This window comes from Triticum aestivum, chromosome 4B (genome assembly GCF_018294505.1).
Source record: "Triticum aestivum cultivar Chinese Spring chromosome 4B, IWGSC CS RefSeq v2.1, whole genome shotgun sequence".
Lineage (NCBI taxonomy): Eukaryota > Viridiplantae > Streptophyta > Magnoliopsida > Poales > Poaceae > Triticum > Triticum aestivum.
Window position 1 is genome coordinate 567,816,110 of NC_057804.1, and position 16,478 is coordinate 567,832,587.

General features: G+C 47.2%; 1 protein-coding gene, 1 non-coding gene and 1 pseudogene across 3 annotated transcripts; 2 read left to right on the top strand and 1 right to left on the bottom strand.

Annotated features, from left to right (window-relative positions):
• Positions 1-5,300: 5,300 nt before the first annotated feature.
• On the top strand, positions 5,301-9,103 carry LOC123090223 (uncharacterized; annotated as a pseudogene).
• Positions 9,104-10,477: 1,374 nt separating this feature from the next.
• On the bottom strand, positions 10,478-10,551 carry TRNAI-GAU (transfer RNA isoleucine (anticodon GAU)). Its single transcript has one exon. It is a non-coding gene; the product is annotated as a tRNA-Ile (tRNA).
• A 426-nt stretch (positions 10,552-10,977) lies between these two features.
• On the top strand, positions 10,978-15,771 carry LOC123093302 (uncharacterized). 2 transcript variants are annotated; one of them, XM_044515223.1, is made up of 2 exons: positions 10,978-12,344; positions 15,479-15,771. In XM_044515223.1, the coding sequence occupies exons 1-2, from the start codon at positions 11,090-11,092 to the stop codon at positions 15,556-15,558; spliced, it is 1,335 nt and encodes a 444-aa protein (XP_044371158.1). In that variant the 5' UTR covers positions 10,978-11,089; the 3' UTR covers positions 15,559-15,771. The 2 variants fall into 2 exon arrangements, with proteins under 2 accessions (XP_044371158.1, XP_044371159.1); XM_044515224.1 differs by having other exon boundaries at positions 15,482-15,771.
• Positions 15,772-16,478: the final 707 nt, after the last annotated feature.

The window sequence follows — 16,478 nt, forward strand, 5'->3', positions numbered from 1 at the left end:
TTCTTTGACTTCTTCCCGGCAGTTGGCTTACCGGGCGCGGTAACTTCCTTGCCGTCCTTCTTGAAGTTCTTCTTACCCTTGCCTTTCTTGAATTTAGTGGTTTTATTCACCATCAACACTTGATGTTCCTTTTTGATCTCTACCTCTGTTGATTTCATCATTGAATATACTTCAGGAATGGTCTTTTCCATCCCCTGCATATTGAAGTTCATCACAAAGCTCTTGTAGCTCGGTGGAAGCGACTGAAGGATTCTGTCAATAACCGCGTCATCCGGGAGATTAACTCCCAGCTGAGTCAAGCGGTTATGCAACCCAGACATTTTGAGTATGTGCTCACTGACTGAACTATTTTCCTCCATCTTACAGCTGAAGAACTTGTCGGAGACTTCATATCTCTCGACCCGGGCATGAGCTTGGAAAACCATTTTCAGCTCTTCGAACATCTCATATGCTCCGTGTTGCTCAAAACGCTTTTGGAGCCCCGGTTCTAAGCTGTAAAGCATGCCGCACTGAACGAGGGAGTAATCAGCAGCACGAGACTGCCAAGCGTTCATGACGTCTTGGTTCTCTGGGATGGGAGCTTCACCTAGCGGTGTTTCTAAGACAAAATCTTTCTTTGCAGCTATGAGGATGATCCTTAGGTTCCGGACCCAGTCCGTATAGTTGTTGCCATCATCTTTCAGCTTGGTTTTCTCTAGGAAAGCGTTGAAGTTGAGGTGGACATGAGCGTTGGCCATTTGATCTACAAGACATATTTGCAAAGGTTTTTAGACTAAGTTCATGATAATTAAGTTCATCTAATCAAATTATTTAATGAACCCCCACTCAGATTAGACATCCCTCTAGTCATCTAAGTGATACATGATCCGAGTTGACTAGGCCGTGTCCGATCATCACGTGAGACGGACTAGTCATCATCGGTGAACATCTCCATGTTGATCGTATCTTCCATACGACTCATGTTCGACCTTTCGGTCTCTTGTGTTCCGAGGCCATGTCTGTACATGCTAGGCTCGTCAAGTTAACCTAAGTGTTTTGCATGTGTAAATCTGTCTTACACCCGTTGTATGTGAACATTAGAATCTATCACACCCGATCATCACGTAGTGCTTCGAAACGACGAACTTTCGCAACGGTGCACAGTTAGGGGGAACATTTTCTTGAAATTATTATGAGGGATCATCTTATTTACTACCGTCGTTCTAAGTAAACAAGATGCATAAACATAATAAACATCACATGCAATTAAACAGTAACATGATATGACCAATATCATATAGCTCCTTTGATCTCCATCTTCGGGGATCCATGATCATTTTCGTCACCGGCATGACACCATGATCTCCATCATCATGATCTCCATCATCGTGTCTCCATGAAGTTGCTCGCCAACTATTACTTCTACTTCTATGGCTAACGGTTTAGCAATAAAGTAAAGTAATTACATGGCGTTAAATTATTGACACACAGGTCATACAATAATTAAGACAACTCCTATGGCTCCTGCCGGTTGTCATACTCATCGACATACAAGTCGTGATTCCTATTACAAGAATATGATCTCATACATCACAATATATCATTCATCATTCATCACAACTTTTGGCCATATCACATCACAAATCATATACTGCAAAAACAAGTTAGACGTCCTCTAATTGTTGTTGCATGTTTTACGTGGCTGCAATAGGGTTCTAACAAGAACGTTTTCTTACGTACGTAAAAGCCAGAACATGATTTGTCAACTTCTATTTACCCTTCATAAGGACCCTTTTCATCGAATCCTCTCCAACTAAAGTGGGAGAGACAGACACCCGCCAGCCACCTTATGCAACTAGTGCATGCTAGTCGGTGGAACCTGTCTCACGTAAGCGTACGTGTAAGGTCGGTCCGGGCCGCTTCATCCCACAATACCGTTGAAGCAAAATAAGACTAGTAGTGGCAAGAAAGTTGACAACATCTACGCCCACAACAGATTTGTGTTCTACTCGTGCAAAGAGAACTACACATAGAGCTAGCTCATGATGCCACTGTTGGGGAACGTTGCAGAAAATAAAAAATTTCCTACGGTTTCACCAAGATCAATCTATGAGTTCATCTAGCAACGAGAGAGAGGAGTGCATCTACATACCCTTGTAGATCGAGCGGAAGCATTCAAGAGAACGGGGTTGAGGGAGTCGTACTCGCCGTGATCCAAATCACCGGAGATCCTAGCGTCGAACGGACGGCACCTCCGCGTTCAACACACGTACGGTTGGGAAGACGTCTCCTCCTTCTTGATCCAGCAAGGGGGAAGGAGAGGTTGATGAAGATCCAACAGCACGACGGCGTGGTGGTGGATGCAGCAGCGATCTCGGCAGGGCTTCGCCAAGCTTCTGCGAGAGGGAGAGGTGTAGCAAGGGGAGAGGGAGGTGCCAAGAGCATGGGTACGGCTGCCCTCCCTCCCCCCTCTTTATATAGGGCCCCTAGGGGGGCGCCGGCCCTAGGAGATGCAATCTCGTAGGGGGGGCGGCGGCCAAGGGGGTGGCTTGCCCCCCAAGGCAAGTGGAGACGCCCCCCACCCCTAGGGTTTCCAACCCTAGGCGCAGGAGGGGCCCAAGGGGGGGCGCACCAGCCCATCAGGGGCTGGTTCCCCTCCCACTTCAGCCCATGGGGCCCTCCGGGATAGGTGGCCCCACCCGGTGGACCCCCGGGACCCTTTCGGTGGTCCCGATACAATACCGGTGATCCCCGAAACTTTCCCGATGCCGAAAGCTAACTTCCTATATATAATTCTTTACCTCTGGACCATTCCGGAACTCCTCGTGATATCCGGGATCTCATTCGAGACTCCAAACAACTTTTGGTTTACTGCATACTCATATCTCTACAACCCTAGCGTCACCGAACCTTAAGTGTGTAGACCCTACGGGTTCGGGAGCACGCAGACATGACCAAGACGCCTCTCCAGTCAATAACCAACAGCGGGATCTGGATACCCATGTTGGCTCCCACATGCTCCTCGATGATCTCATCGGATGAACCACGATGTCGAGGATTTAAGCAACCCCGTATACAATTCCCTTTGTTAATCGGTACGTTACTTGCCTGAGACTCGATCGTCGGTATCCCAATACCTCGTTTAATCTCGTTACCGGCAAGTCACTTTACTCGTACCGTAATGCATGATCCCATGACCAGACACTTGGTCACATTGAGCTCATTATGATGATGCATTACCGAGTGGGCCCAGAGATACCTCTCCATCATACGGAGTGACAAATCCCAGTCTCGATTCGTGCCAACCCAACAGACACTTTCGGAGATACCCGTAGTGCACCTTTATAGTCACCCAGTTACGTTGTGATGTTTGGCACACCCAAAGCACTCCTACGGTATTCGAGAGTTGCACAATCTCATGGTCTAGGAAATGATACTTGACATTTGGAAAAGCTCTAGCTAAACGAACTACATGATCTTTGAGCTATGCTTAGGATTGGGACTTCTCCATCACATCATTCTCCTAATGATGTGATCCCGTTATCAATGACATCCAATATCCATAGTCAGGAAACCATGACTATCTGTTGATCAACGAGCTAGTCAACTAGACGCTCACTAGGGACATGTTGTGGTCTATGTATTCACACGTGTATTATGATTTCTGGATAATACAATTATAGCATGAATAACAGACAATTATCATGAACAAAGAAATATAATAATAACCATTTTATTATTGCCTTTAGGGCATATTTCCAACACCATATACATGATAACACATGCACAAACACCGGTAACTTTGACCCGAGGAGGGACGGTGGGGGGAGGTGAGGAAGTTGTTCGAAAATATACCCTCTCCTAATAACTTCTGTGTAAATAAAAAGGTAATATACGCAACGTAGACTTGATAACTCACTATAAATATCGTGGTAACTTTGACCACGGGGGATGAAGTTGTTTGAAAACATACACTCGATAACTTATGTGTAAATAGTGTGATAATATATGAACCGCGGACGTGATAACTCACGCACAAACACCATGGTAACTTTGCCTCGGTAAAAAAAGTTATTGAGAACATACCACGGTAACTCATGTGTAAACAACATGATAAGACACACACCGGAGCTGATAACTTACTTAGCTCGTGCCGGTAACTATTTGCACGGAAAAAAGGTCATCAAAACATATCAATATGGAATTTAGTTTCGTAGGTCTAGTCGTGGCAGATTTTTTATGTGACAATGATTTTTTGATCGGACCGACGATTTGATCTATAAACCGAAGTTTCGAAATATGGGAGAATCTATGATGATATCAGATTTTCTTTCTTGTTCCTCTAATGCATGCACGCATGTGCATGTAAAGGGAAAGTTAAAGGAATCATTTTCATGCCCGGTAATTTTCTGTGTAAACAACATGATAATTTATGCATCACAACATGATAAGTTATGTTGCAAAGGCGCGGTGACTTCTTACCTAAAAAAAGTCGTCGGAACATACCAATATGGGATCTAGTTTTTAAGGTCTCGTCGCAACGAATCTTTTACGTGAAAACGGTTTTTCAATCTGATCAACGGTTTGAACTACAAAGCATTTTGTACTTTAGATGAAATCTTTGCTGACATTAGTTTTTTTTTTGCATGCAGCGTTGTTTATTAGGGGAAAGACATAAATTACACACGCATGGAGCGGGTCTCTGCGTCTCCGCGCCTACATGCATGGAGCATTTCCCTCATTCGCAAAAAAGGAAGAAGCATTTCCCTAATAGGAAAAAAAAACTTTGCACGAAGCACGACTTTGCCTCCTCCTCGATCCCACACCCCCCACACTCGCATCAAGTGAAGTGCAGCAGCTATAGCTGGCCAAATGGGCCGGTTTTTTCGGGCCGGCCCGTGAGCACGCCGGCACGGCCCGCCTTGGGCCAGGCACGGCACGGACTAAACGGGCCGGGCCAGGCACGCGGCACGCCCTGGGCCGTGCCTGGGCCTGGAGCCTAGGCACGCGGGCCGGCACGACACGGCCCGATTAAGTTTTTTTTATTTTTTTATACATCTATATATGACCCAATATGTAAAAATAAGCTAAAAAACGCTCAGTGCGTCAAATAATAGGCTGAAAATATGCGGCCCACCGTGCTAAACGGGCCAACGTGCCGGCCCGTTTACTAACTGGGCCGTGCCTGGGCCTGGGGGCACAGCACGCGGGCCATCACGGCACGGCCCGTATAGTAATCGTGCCCTGGCGGGCCATGCCGGGCCAAGCACGATTATAATGGGCCGGGCCGTGCCGGGCCGGGCCGGCCCGTTTGGCCAGGTATGGCAGCAGCCCAGCCCATTCCCGTAGGTGACCAGCCACCCACACGCGACACGAGTCCTCCCATCGAGGCGAAAAAGGAAAAACCAAACTCCACTTCTCTCCCAATCCCGAAAGAAGAGAAGAAAAGGGGGGAAAACTGTCTTCCACCTCCGAATTCGCCCCCCCCCCCCCCCCCCCCCCCAAACCAAAACCAAATCCCTCTACAAAATCCCCAATCCCCGGCCATGGCGACGAGCCCGCCTCCGCCGCTCCGCTCCCGCCGGACGCTGGAGCTGCCAGACGACGTCATGGAGGAGATCTTCCTCCGCCTACCGGCGGACAACCCCGCGAGCCTCGTCCGCATGGCCGGCGGCTGCAAGAGCTGGCTGGCCATGGTCTCGGACCCCAACTTCGCCCCCGCCTACCGCAGGCTCCGCGACGCGCCGCCCATGCTGGGCTTCCTCTACAACTACCGCTACACCGACGAGGGAGCACCCTACTGGACGTCCCACTTCCGCGCCACCGCGACCCTCCCCCCGCAGGTGCGCCGCGACCGCAAGCACTAGCGCGCTCTCGACTCCCGGCACGGCCTCGTCCTCTTCGACACCCCTGAGAGTGACGGGTACCTCGTCGTCTCCGACCTCGTCACCGGGGAGCACTGGAAAATCGGCGCCCACATCGCGTTTCCGGATGCGTGTAATGCTGCAGTGCTCTGCGCCAAGGACGGATATGACCACCGTGATTGCCATGGCGGCCCTTTCCTCGCGGCCTTCGTGGACTCCGTCGCGGCAGGGAACCGGAGGGTAAGCCGCGCCACCTTCTACACGTCAACTACTCGCCAGTGGAGCGACGCGACCTTCGTCGAGCAACCCAATGTCATCGATGCCAGGGGCACAGTGCTGTGCTGGGAAATAAGGTCTATGTCCCCTGTGTGAAGGATGGCAGTGTCGTGGAGTACAACACGCGTGAGAACAAGCTATCTGTGATCAAGGTGACATTTGAGGTCCAGGACCAGATGCAGCAGCCGTGGCTTGACCTCATGGGGGTGGAGGACGGAATGCTGCTGTTTGCGTCTGTGGTGAAGCCTAGACGCTACCTATGGTCAATGGAGGCTGGTCCCAGAGGAGCTGCGGGACGGGCACGAAGCAGGTTCATCGAGCTCGGGCCGTTGCTCCCTAGTACTGTCCTCGTGGACAACACCGAAGTGTCGGCGGTTGGTTTTGCGGAAGGTGTTGGTGTCATCTTCATCAAGACAAAAGTTGGGTTGTACACAGTTCATCTCAAATCAAAACAAAGCAACCAGGTGCACCGAGGGTACATCAATAAGGTCATGCCCTACATGAGCTTCTACACTGGAGGTACAGATAACTGTTTCCAAGCATGCACATTAAGTCAAGTACGCTAAGCACACCATCAACTACTAATATTGCTTGTAGCTTAGATAGTTGAATAATTGAAATCTGAGAGTTCCTAGTGTGGTATGAATAATCTAAGTCCGAGAGTTCCTAGTGTGGTATGTGATTCCTAAACGTCGGTGAGTATGTAGAATTTTTCTTCTATTTTTCTGCATAACTAGTTAGATATCTGTATGTGGGTCTGCTCGCATTTTTCTGGTTTCTGGGTGATTTGTAGAGATTAGGAAGTAGAAACCCATTCTTTGTGCTGTTGCACTATTCATTCAGGTGTTGAGTTGTGCTGCAGACCTGGGCGATTATAGGCAACCGTGAGTAACCCGTGATTTTTCATGCCATGTTGTCTTTGTGTCTATAGAAGCCAGAGAAAAAGATACAGTAGTCTTGTGGAATTGGCGTTGGGCAGATTAACTAGGCAGCTGACTAAAGAATTCCATGGTGGATGTATAATTGGTGATTTATGTTTCATTGGCTGCGCTATTATATGTTATGCTGATTGGCTTTACTAGCCGGTAAGCCTTAGTTAAACTTTGCTGATCATGTCCTAAGATTGGCAAGAGCAGTTTGCAAATCAGTCAAGTGATCAGAGCTTTGCTGTGAGCCAAGAGGTCTCTGGCACCCAAACATCCGTGTAGTGTTTTGGATAGGATAACCTAGTCCCAGGCATGCACTAGGCACTTGTCCATGAGCTTGCCCCAATGAAAGAGATGATTTCATTGCTGCGTACTTAGAGCATTGTAGGTCCAGATTGAACCGTGTTGCGATGTGGATGCTTCCTGCTATCGCTTCGTTGATTTGGTCAGCTAGAAATGAAATGATTTTGAGAGCAGTGTGCTCCTCTCTACTGATCATGTCATCTTATGAAGCCTTGTCTCTACATGAGCTTCTACACTGGAGGTACAGACACACACATTAAGTCATGAACGCTAAGCATACCATCGAGTCATCGACTACTATTATTGCTTATAGCTTAGATTGGTGAATAATTTAAGTCTGAGAGTTCCTAGTGTGGTATGTGATTCCTAAATGTCAAAGAGTATGTAGAGTTTTCTTCTATTTTTCTGCATAAGTAGATACATATATGTATGCATGTCTGCTCCTTTTTGTCTAGTTTTTGGGTGATTTGTAGAGATGTAGGAAGTAATTAAGAGCCCATTCTTGTGCTGTTATACGATTCAGGTGTTGAGTCATGCTGTAGACCTTGGTGATTGTAGGCAACCTTGAGTAGCCTGTGATTTTTCCTGCCATCTTTGTCTTTGTGTTGATAGAAGCCAGAGACAAGGATACAATAGTTGTATGGAATTGGCGTTAGGCAGACTAACTAGGCGGCTGACCAAAGAATTTTGATGGTGGATGTTTAGATTTATGTTTCATTGGCTGCTCTATTATATGTTGCGCTGATTGGTGTTACGAGTTGGTAAGCCTTAGTCAAAGCTTTGCTGATCAGGCCCTAAGATTGCCAAGAGCAGTTTGCAAAGCAACTAAGTGATGAGTGCTTTGCTGTGAGCCAATAGGTCTCTGGAACCCAAACATCCTTGTGGTGTTTTGGATAGTTTTTTTTTTGAACCGGGCTTTACCCCTTTCCATTGCAGGAGAACGGAAATACAACCAGTTCAGATTGTCAGGAGGAGAGAAAGAGGGTAGAGCGAGTTCAAGCACTACCAGAAAAGAGCGAGTTCAAGCACTACCAGGAAACCCACCACACTTGCTCGCCATCGAAACGAGTGTTATGGGGCGAAAACCTGGTAGCACATAAATTTGCAGAGTAGCATTTGGCATTTTCCCACGAGCCTGCCCAAATGAAAGATACGGTTTCATTGTAGCATTGTAGGTCCAGATCGAATCGTGTTGTGATGTGGATGCTTCCTGCTATCACTTTGTTTATTTGAATAGCTAGAAATGAAATGATTTTGAGGGCACTCTCTAGTCATCATGTCATCTTATGAAGCCTTGTCTCTTATGGTGCAGCATGGGGGCCTTTGCCAGCATCTGATGAAGCTTCACGTGCAGTTGTTGATGCTACAACGATATAACCAAATGGCGCCAGGACTTGGGTTTACTTTTTCTGCCCAGGAAGAATTTGAAGTGTACTTCAGCCCCATTCACTGCTGGTTGTGTTGAACAGTTTGGTTAGGGTGGATGCGCTTTTGTTCTCTTTGTGCTTGTGCCATAAACTTGAGCGAGTTCGTTCGTTCGTCCGAGTTGGGTGCAGCTGAAACTGACTGTCAGGAGAAATTTTAGTGATCGGTTGACGGTTTTGTGTCATGAATAGGTGCATATTTCTTCTTCTCTATCTTTGGCTGTTAGAGATGATGTTGTTGTCTTGAAAATGCACTCTACTGAGATTGATGGTGTGGAACCTCTCTGTTCTATGCAGTAAGAAATTTCCGGGGAACTAAAACCCCCACCAGGGTTCATTTGTTTTTGTCTGTGGCTTCACGCTATATACAAATGTGGCCAAGAGACAGATCATCAGTGATAAAACACGCCTTTTTGGTGAAATTTCTCACTTGTTTGTAGAATGGCCTGTGGCCAAGCTGTTATTCTGCTTTGTAGGGCTGTACTGTGGACTCTCTGGAAACATCGCAATGATCTTCACTTTGTTCCAACAACATGGACATGAGCACAGGTCTTGCGGTAAACAAAATCTCATCGCGTACTCGGGAGGTGGAGGCCGCTGTGGCTGGAAAAAAAAGGCGGCCACTGACTCTGATTAAGATGGAGAAAATGCCCTGACGAGGTGAGTCGAACACGGTTGTGGATTCAGTTTTTCTTTTTATTTTCTTTTTGAGAATAGTTTCTGCACTAGCAATTCCCTGCGACGTTGAATCAGCTGAACCTGTTTCGTTCCTGTTCTTTCTGGATGTAAAGAGATTTCGTTCAAAGGATTGCCCTTTTAGTAAGCAAAAATATCATTAGGTAGCCTTTCGTCTCGTCCTGCAACTCACTTTTTTTTTTTGCGACCGCTAGTGCTACATGTTATGTTTTCTTGCTTAGGCACAATCGCATTTTTTTGAATTTCTGCGACTTTATTAAACGAAGATCGTATCAGATACAAGGATAGAATTAAGGAACAACGGTGGTTCATCTGTCGAAGGGACATCAATCACGTATTGCTTGAAACCACAGGAAGCTGCCACAAACCCGCCAGATAAATCACGCAGGATATAGCCACAAACGCATGTTCTTCGTCCAATGAGTTGACGATGTTCGCTGAATCTCAGGAAGTGCGGATCGTCGCAGAGCACAAATAAAAATTCAACACTTGTAGAGTGAGGATATCCTAAACCCATGTGCATATGAACCCGCTTTAAAAAAATTGCATTTTACACATGTTTTAAATGTCAAAAAAAATTCATGTATACATCTTCACAACATTTGTGCGCGGCACAAAGTTTTGTGAGAAACCTCTTTTTATTTTGAATCCTTGAAAAAAATAAAATTCATTGCTTCTAAATAGCATTCCAAGACATCTTTTTTGTCTTTTTTGCACAGGCAAAAGAAAAAGTTGTTTTTCCGCAAACTTTCTGCACACGCACAGAATGTGAAGATGTGTGCGTGAAATTATCTTCAGAATTTTTTGGCATTGAGAAATGAGTTTTTGTTTTTTTAGGGTCTCATTTTTTTTTGCCCATGGATTCAGAATGTACTTTCTAAACCAGGTGATGGCCCGGCCGCGCGTAAGGGCTCTCTTCCCCTGGTCCCATCCGTGCCCAACCCAGCCCATATCGTGCTTTCGATGCAAACTTAACTGCAAATGAATTTAGGAAAAAAAATAAAAAGACTGGTCGCAATGGGGGTTGAACCCATGACCTTCCGCATATCAGACGGATACTCTAACCAACTGAGCTATGGGACCACAACAAATAACCATGTTATTAAATTATATTAATAAAAAATTAAAATTGAAGGATTAGAGAAAACTAACGTCGATTTGAACTCTCGCGTGCACCACTATGACCCTTTGCCACTAGGCTACAACCTAGTTCTCCTAACGTCAAACTATCATTAACACAGGTCTGTCGCTGTCCATCCAATGGATGATCTGACCTCAGCACATAATTCCATTACAGTATATTTAGTTAATAAAAAAATGTTAGAGAAAATGTGGCAACACTTTTTTTTGAGTAACATGATGACAACCTTTTTTTTGGGAAACATGATGCCAACCTTCTGAACTGTGCCGCCGAGAATGGGCCATGCTGCACTCGATTACCCACTTAGGTGATGGCCCGGCCGCGCGTAAACGGTCCTCTTCCTCTCGTCCCTCTCCAGCCCAGGCCAGCCCATCACTACTATTCTCCAGTCCTTCCCCGGACGAAAAAAAGAAGTGAAAACCGAGAAAAATCCCCCCACCCCACGCCGCGGCGGCGCTCCTCCTCGACTTCCACCGCCGAATGCCGATACAGCAACTCGCCCCCAAATCCCCCGGCCGAAACCCCATTTCCAGCGACGCCGGCCCAATCCCCCTCGCCATGAGCCTGCCGCAGCGCGGCTGGTACTCGCCGCCGGCGCTGGTCGACGACGCGATGCGCGAGATCTTCAAGCGCGTCCCTCCGGACGACCCCAGGAGCCTCGTCCGCGCCGCCGCCGTCTGCACGAGCTGGCACGGCATCCTCTCCGACGCCGACTTCGCCCGCGAGTACCGCGCCTTCCACGGAGCGCCGCCCGTGCTGGGCTTCCTCCACAACACGCGCCACAAGAGGTCGTGGGAAAAGGGGAGAATCAGACACTACAGGAAGGAGTACGTGGTCTCCAACTTCGTCTCCATCGCGTCCTTCCGCACGCCGGCGTGCCGCGAGCGCCGCCACTGGCGCGTTCTCGACTCCCGGCATGGCCTCGTCCTCTTCCACACCCCTAAAAGGGACGAGGACTTCGCTATCTGCGACCTCGTCACCGGCGATGGGTGGAGAGTCAAGGCTGACCCCGACTGCGCTGACATCATCTGGAATGGTTGGTCTGATGATGATGACAACGAATACGAGCAAGAGAACGAGGGTGTAACCTGGAATGCCGCGGTTCTCTGTGCCAAGGACGGCTGCGACCATATCTACTGCCATGGCGGCCCTTTCCTGGTGGCCCTTGTCGGCTCCGACGAGGAACAGAGGATGACCTTTGCCGCCGTCTACTCATCGGAAACTCGTAAATGGAGTGACATTGTCTCCATTGAGGAACCGAATGCCATCGAGACGACGGGGCACAGTGCTGTTGTGGGAAACAAGGTCTATTTCCCCTGTGAGGAGACCTACAGTCTTGTAGAGTATGACATGGCTGGGCAAAAATTGTCGGTGATTGCGCTAGCTGAAGAAGAGGACGATGACCTGCCGTGGCTTGACCTCATGGGTGTGGAGGACGGGATGCTGCTGTTAGCGACTGTGATGAACTTTAGACTCTGCCTATGGTCAATGGAGGCTGGTCCCAGCAAAACTGCAGTATGGACACGACACAGGGTTATCGATCTCGTACCGTTGCTCCCTGCTAGTGCCCTCATTGGCGTGTCGGTGGTTGGTTTTGCGGAAGGTGTTGGTGTCATCTTCCTGAATACGAAGGCTGGGCTATACACAGTTGAGCTCAGTTCGGGCCGAAGCAAGAAGTTGCACGGGGAGACATCTTTCGAAGAAGTCATGCCCTACATGAGCTTCTATACTAGAGGTACAGACTAGCCTCATACTGTTTTTCAAACATGCACATTAAGTCATGAACACTAAGCACACCATCGACTGCTCTTACAGTTCTTTTGCTTCTAGCTTAGATTGATAGATCATTTTAGTTAGAGAGTTTTGAAGACAGCGTGTGATTCCTAATCATCGATGTGTTATATAGAGTTTTCCTTCTCATGCTTCTGCATAACTAGATATATATTTGTATGTAGGTCTGCTCATTTTTTTCCCGGTTTTCTGGGTGATTGTACAGATGTAGGCATCCTCCTTTGTGATGTTATACCATTCTGATATTGAGGCGTGCTGCAGACCCAGATCATTGTAGGCAACCATGACTAGCCAGTGATTTTTACTACCATGTTGTCTTTGGTGTTGACTGTTAATACATACAAGTCAGAGGGAAAATAATATAGTAGTTGTGTGGAATCAGCCTTAGGGAGGTTAACTAAGCAGCTGACCAAAAAGACCTTTGTGGTGATTGTGTAGTTGGGGATGTACGCTTCACTGGCTGCCCTAGCATAGATGCTGTGCTGATCAGGTTCAGTGGGTAGGTTAATTTTATCGGAGCTTTAATGATCAGGCCCCAGTAACACTAGGTCGTTACTGCCCAGAACAGTTTACTGATCAGAGCTTTGCTCCAAGAGGATCTGTGTGCCCAAACATCCTTGCGGGTGCTTTGGATAGGATAACCTAGTCCCATTCATGCTAATAACATGTACCGAAGGGGAAAAGATGATTCCGTTGTTGTGTACCTCCAATAGGATGCTTGCTTGGTTGCTTGTATGGCTTGGTTGATTTGGACAGCTGAAAATGAAATGATGTTTTCTCGAAACAGAGGTGATTTTGCATCGTCCATTAATTAACAAGAGAGTTGCCCAGTTAATTGACGGAAAACCAAACCGTCATAAACTTGCCCACTCATGGGAACTACTCCCGAACTATGGAGCCACGGGACCCCCCCCCCCCCCCCCAACAAACACACCCAACACAGAACAACTGCAGCCCCCAAACACTTGGGTCACACTAATTGAACACCATCGACCCACAGCAACTCGAGAAGGACATAACGACAGAGACAACAGACACATCTGAGCCCACATTTGCAGCCTAGACAATTATATCATGGAAGCACCTGCGCTTCCCCATTACCGCTCTTGCCATTGCACTTGCTAAATTTCTTCTTGAGGATGCCAGATTGAGGGCGAGCGTCATCCTTCTTGCATTTGCCCCTTGATGTCTCTGCTTCCAGAGACATCCTTTTCCGATTTAGCATCCAAGTTAGATAGCTATTCAACAAGCTTGATGGCGAAAATGTTTCCGAGGTTAGTCACCGAAGCTCCGACCACAAGAACATCATCCCATGAAGCCAAGCGAGGATGGGACAGGGAGCCATTGTCAGGGCCGGCGATACCGGGCGCCTCGGACCATGCCGTGACAGGACATACCCCCAACGCCCGCTTGTCACGGTCTCTGCTGGGGGCGACCGTGGAATGCGCGCGGGGGGGGGGGGGGGGGGGGGGGGCGGTGGGGGGGTGGCACGTACTTCGCCGCTTCCTTGGGGAGTAGCATGCGAGTCGAAGCTGAGGGCGGCGGAGCTGGGTTGGCTGTCACCAGAGGGAGATGGTCATGGGGCCGCGGCTGGAGAGCAGGCGGCGGCGCTGGGATGGCTGTTTGCCGGAGGGGGCTGTGAGCCGGGCTTCTTCATCCGCCCGCCGACTGCATCAAGTCGGCCAACTTAGGGGGGGGGGGGGGAAGCCTTCTATGGTGGCTGGTAAGTTCCTCTCCCCCTCCTTTTTTTTCTTTCCCCTCTCCCTCTTTTTTCTTCCTAGGTTTAGACTTTGTCCGTGTACATAGAGTCTATAGGGTTCTTGATTTTAAGCTAGGTTACCCCATGGAAGACTAACCCTTCTATGGTGGCTGGTAGGTTCCTCTCCCCCTCCTTTTTTTTCTTTCCCCTCTCCCTCTTTTTTCTTCCTAGGTTTAGACTTTGTCCGTGTACATAGAGTCTATAGGGTTCTTGATTTTAAGCTAGGTTACCCCATGGAAGACTTCACAAATCTTACCCCTTGTAGCTACTTTCATGCATACTGATATTGAGCAACTTTCATGCACACTCGTATTGAACTTCCAGAATATGTGTAGTGTCTGCATACACTGGTGTCCACCAGATGTCGTAACTTTTTATCTCAAATTTGACCTCCCTAGAATACACCATGATAAATGCTTATGGGATGAGAATTCCAACAGCTGTACACCATTGATACTCATACTTCACCCTCTGTTACAGTCAGTTATTTTTAGTTTTTACAGTAAGGTACACATATTGTTATTGAATAGATCTAAGCATCTGCTATGTATGCTTACATTCAGTGACACATATTGAACACTAAATTGTTGAGAAGATACTACACATATTAGACTGATAGCTTGGTGGGTTTATTTCACAAGCAACCAATGAACAAGACCTGTATTCAGATATGTCAGTTCTATCTATTCATTTATTTATTTAAGCAAGTAGCATATGGAAGGAAGGTGGCATGGATCCTCTTGATGCCATCTTTTGGTACTAGTTGATCCACTGATTATTGCGCTTGTTAATCCAGTTTGGAAGGTTACTGAGTAAAAACATGCCATTATTTGGTATTAGTCGATTAACTGATTATTGGTGATAGAAAAAATGTTCCATTGTTTGTTTGCTGCTGTTCTTGTTGGGATGCAAGTAGATGTAGTAGATAACAAATCAGAAGTCCATTTTGAACTTTGGTTGCTGATAATAATAAAACAAAGTTTTGTAACTGCAACTTGTTAACAACTGCTCCTTCTAACTTGTGTTGTTGATGCCTCTGATTTTGTGTTGGTATGTATGCCTGCTGGTTTGGTTGCTGTATGCATATTGTAAAAAATGCCATCATTTGTTAACGGCTTGTTTGTGCCACTATTTTTTACTTCGGGGCTGTCACTTCTCTTTGAGATCACAAACATGTACTACCTCTGTACACTAATCTTAAGACGTTTTTGCAGTTTACAGAGGGAGTACTACATAACCTGCCTGTATTCCTTTCAAAATATGTAGTGGGCCACCTTTGTGAGAAACCAATTGCTAATCACTGTTTAATTGCATAACAGCAGATAAACCGAAGCTATCTTCACATCTATTCTCCTACACGAGGATGCTGCAGAAGAAGGGTGAAAGTACCGCAGCTTAGATCGATTCTTGTGTACTTTTTGGTGGAGAGGCTTCATATTTATTTGCTGTTTTTTGCCCCATGTCATGGTTGCAGAGATATTGAGTCTAGCTTGAAGGATCTGAGAATTTTTCACATGCTTTTGTTGCTATTCGACATTCAGAACTTGAGATGTTGTCGCAATGGTCGCATGTCGATTATGTTCAATGTTCGGAGCTTTAGCTTGGAGAACAACAGTTGCTGATCGCTATGCTCGCTTATTATGAAATTTGGTTCTTGCTTGTGTTTCTGCAAGCAGTGTGTACCACTTACTATGCTGCTGTTGCTCCAAACTGCTGGTATTGACGCCCAAATACTAGAGGATTAAATGCATTATAAGTGACATGAATTGCATATTGAGAGGTATTTGGTCCCCATGGGGAATTGGTGTAGGGTGAGGGTACTCTGCAACCGAACGCAGCCGCAGTCTTTATTGTCTCACAATTTTAAATTCCGAACATTGCCGAGTAGAGTTTGTGGGCAAGTTGGGCATGAACTGTTGATAATTGCGTGTGCATCCGCATGAGTTGAGTTGTGGATGAGCTCGATCGCGTCGGGTCGGTTCTCCCGTTTCCAGATGGAGGGCGGATCGGCTCGACTTGACTCGCCTTTGCAGATTCAGGATATCTCAGTCGATATGGCTGCCATGTCACGAATTTATTCAACAAGAGGATGCGACGCGGATCGAGCCACCGATAAGAACTGGGCTGTGCTATTGTAGATTACTACTCCCTCCGTCCCAAAATATAAGAACGTTTTTTACACTAGCATAATGTCAAAAACGTTCTTATATTTTGGGGTCCGGATAACTGCCACACGTCCGGTGTGTGTGGGGGGTTGTGCCACATGCCTCATACGGCATGGACAGCAACCAGCCGGCACGACCACGTCCGCGCGCACAA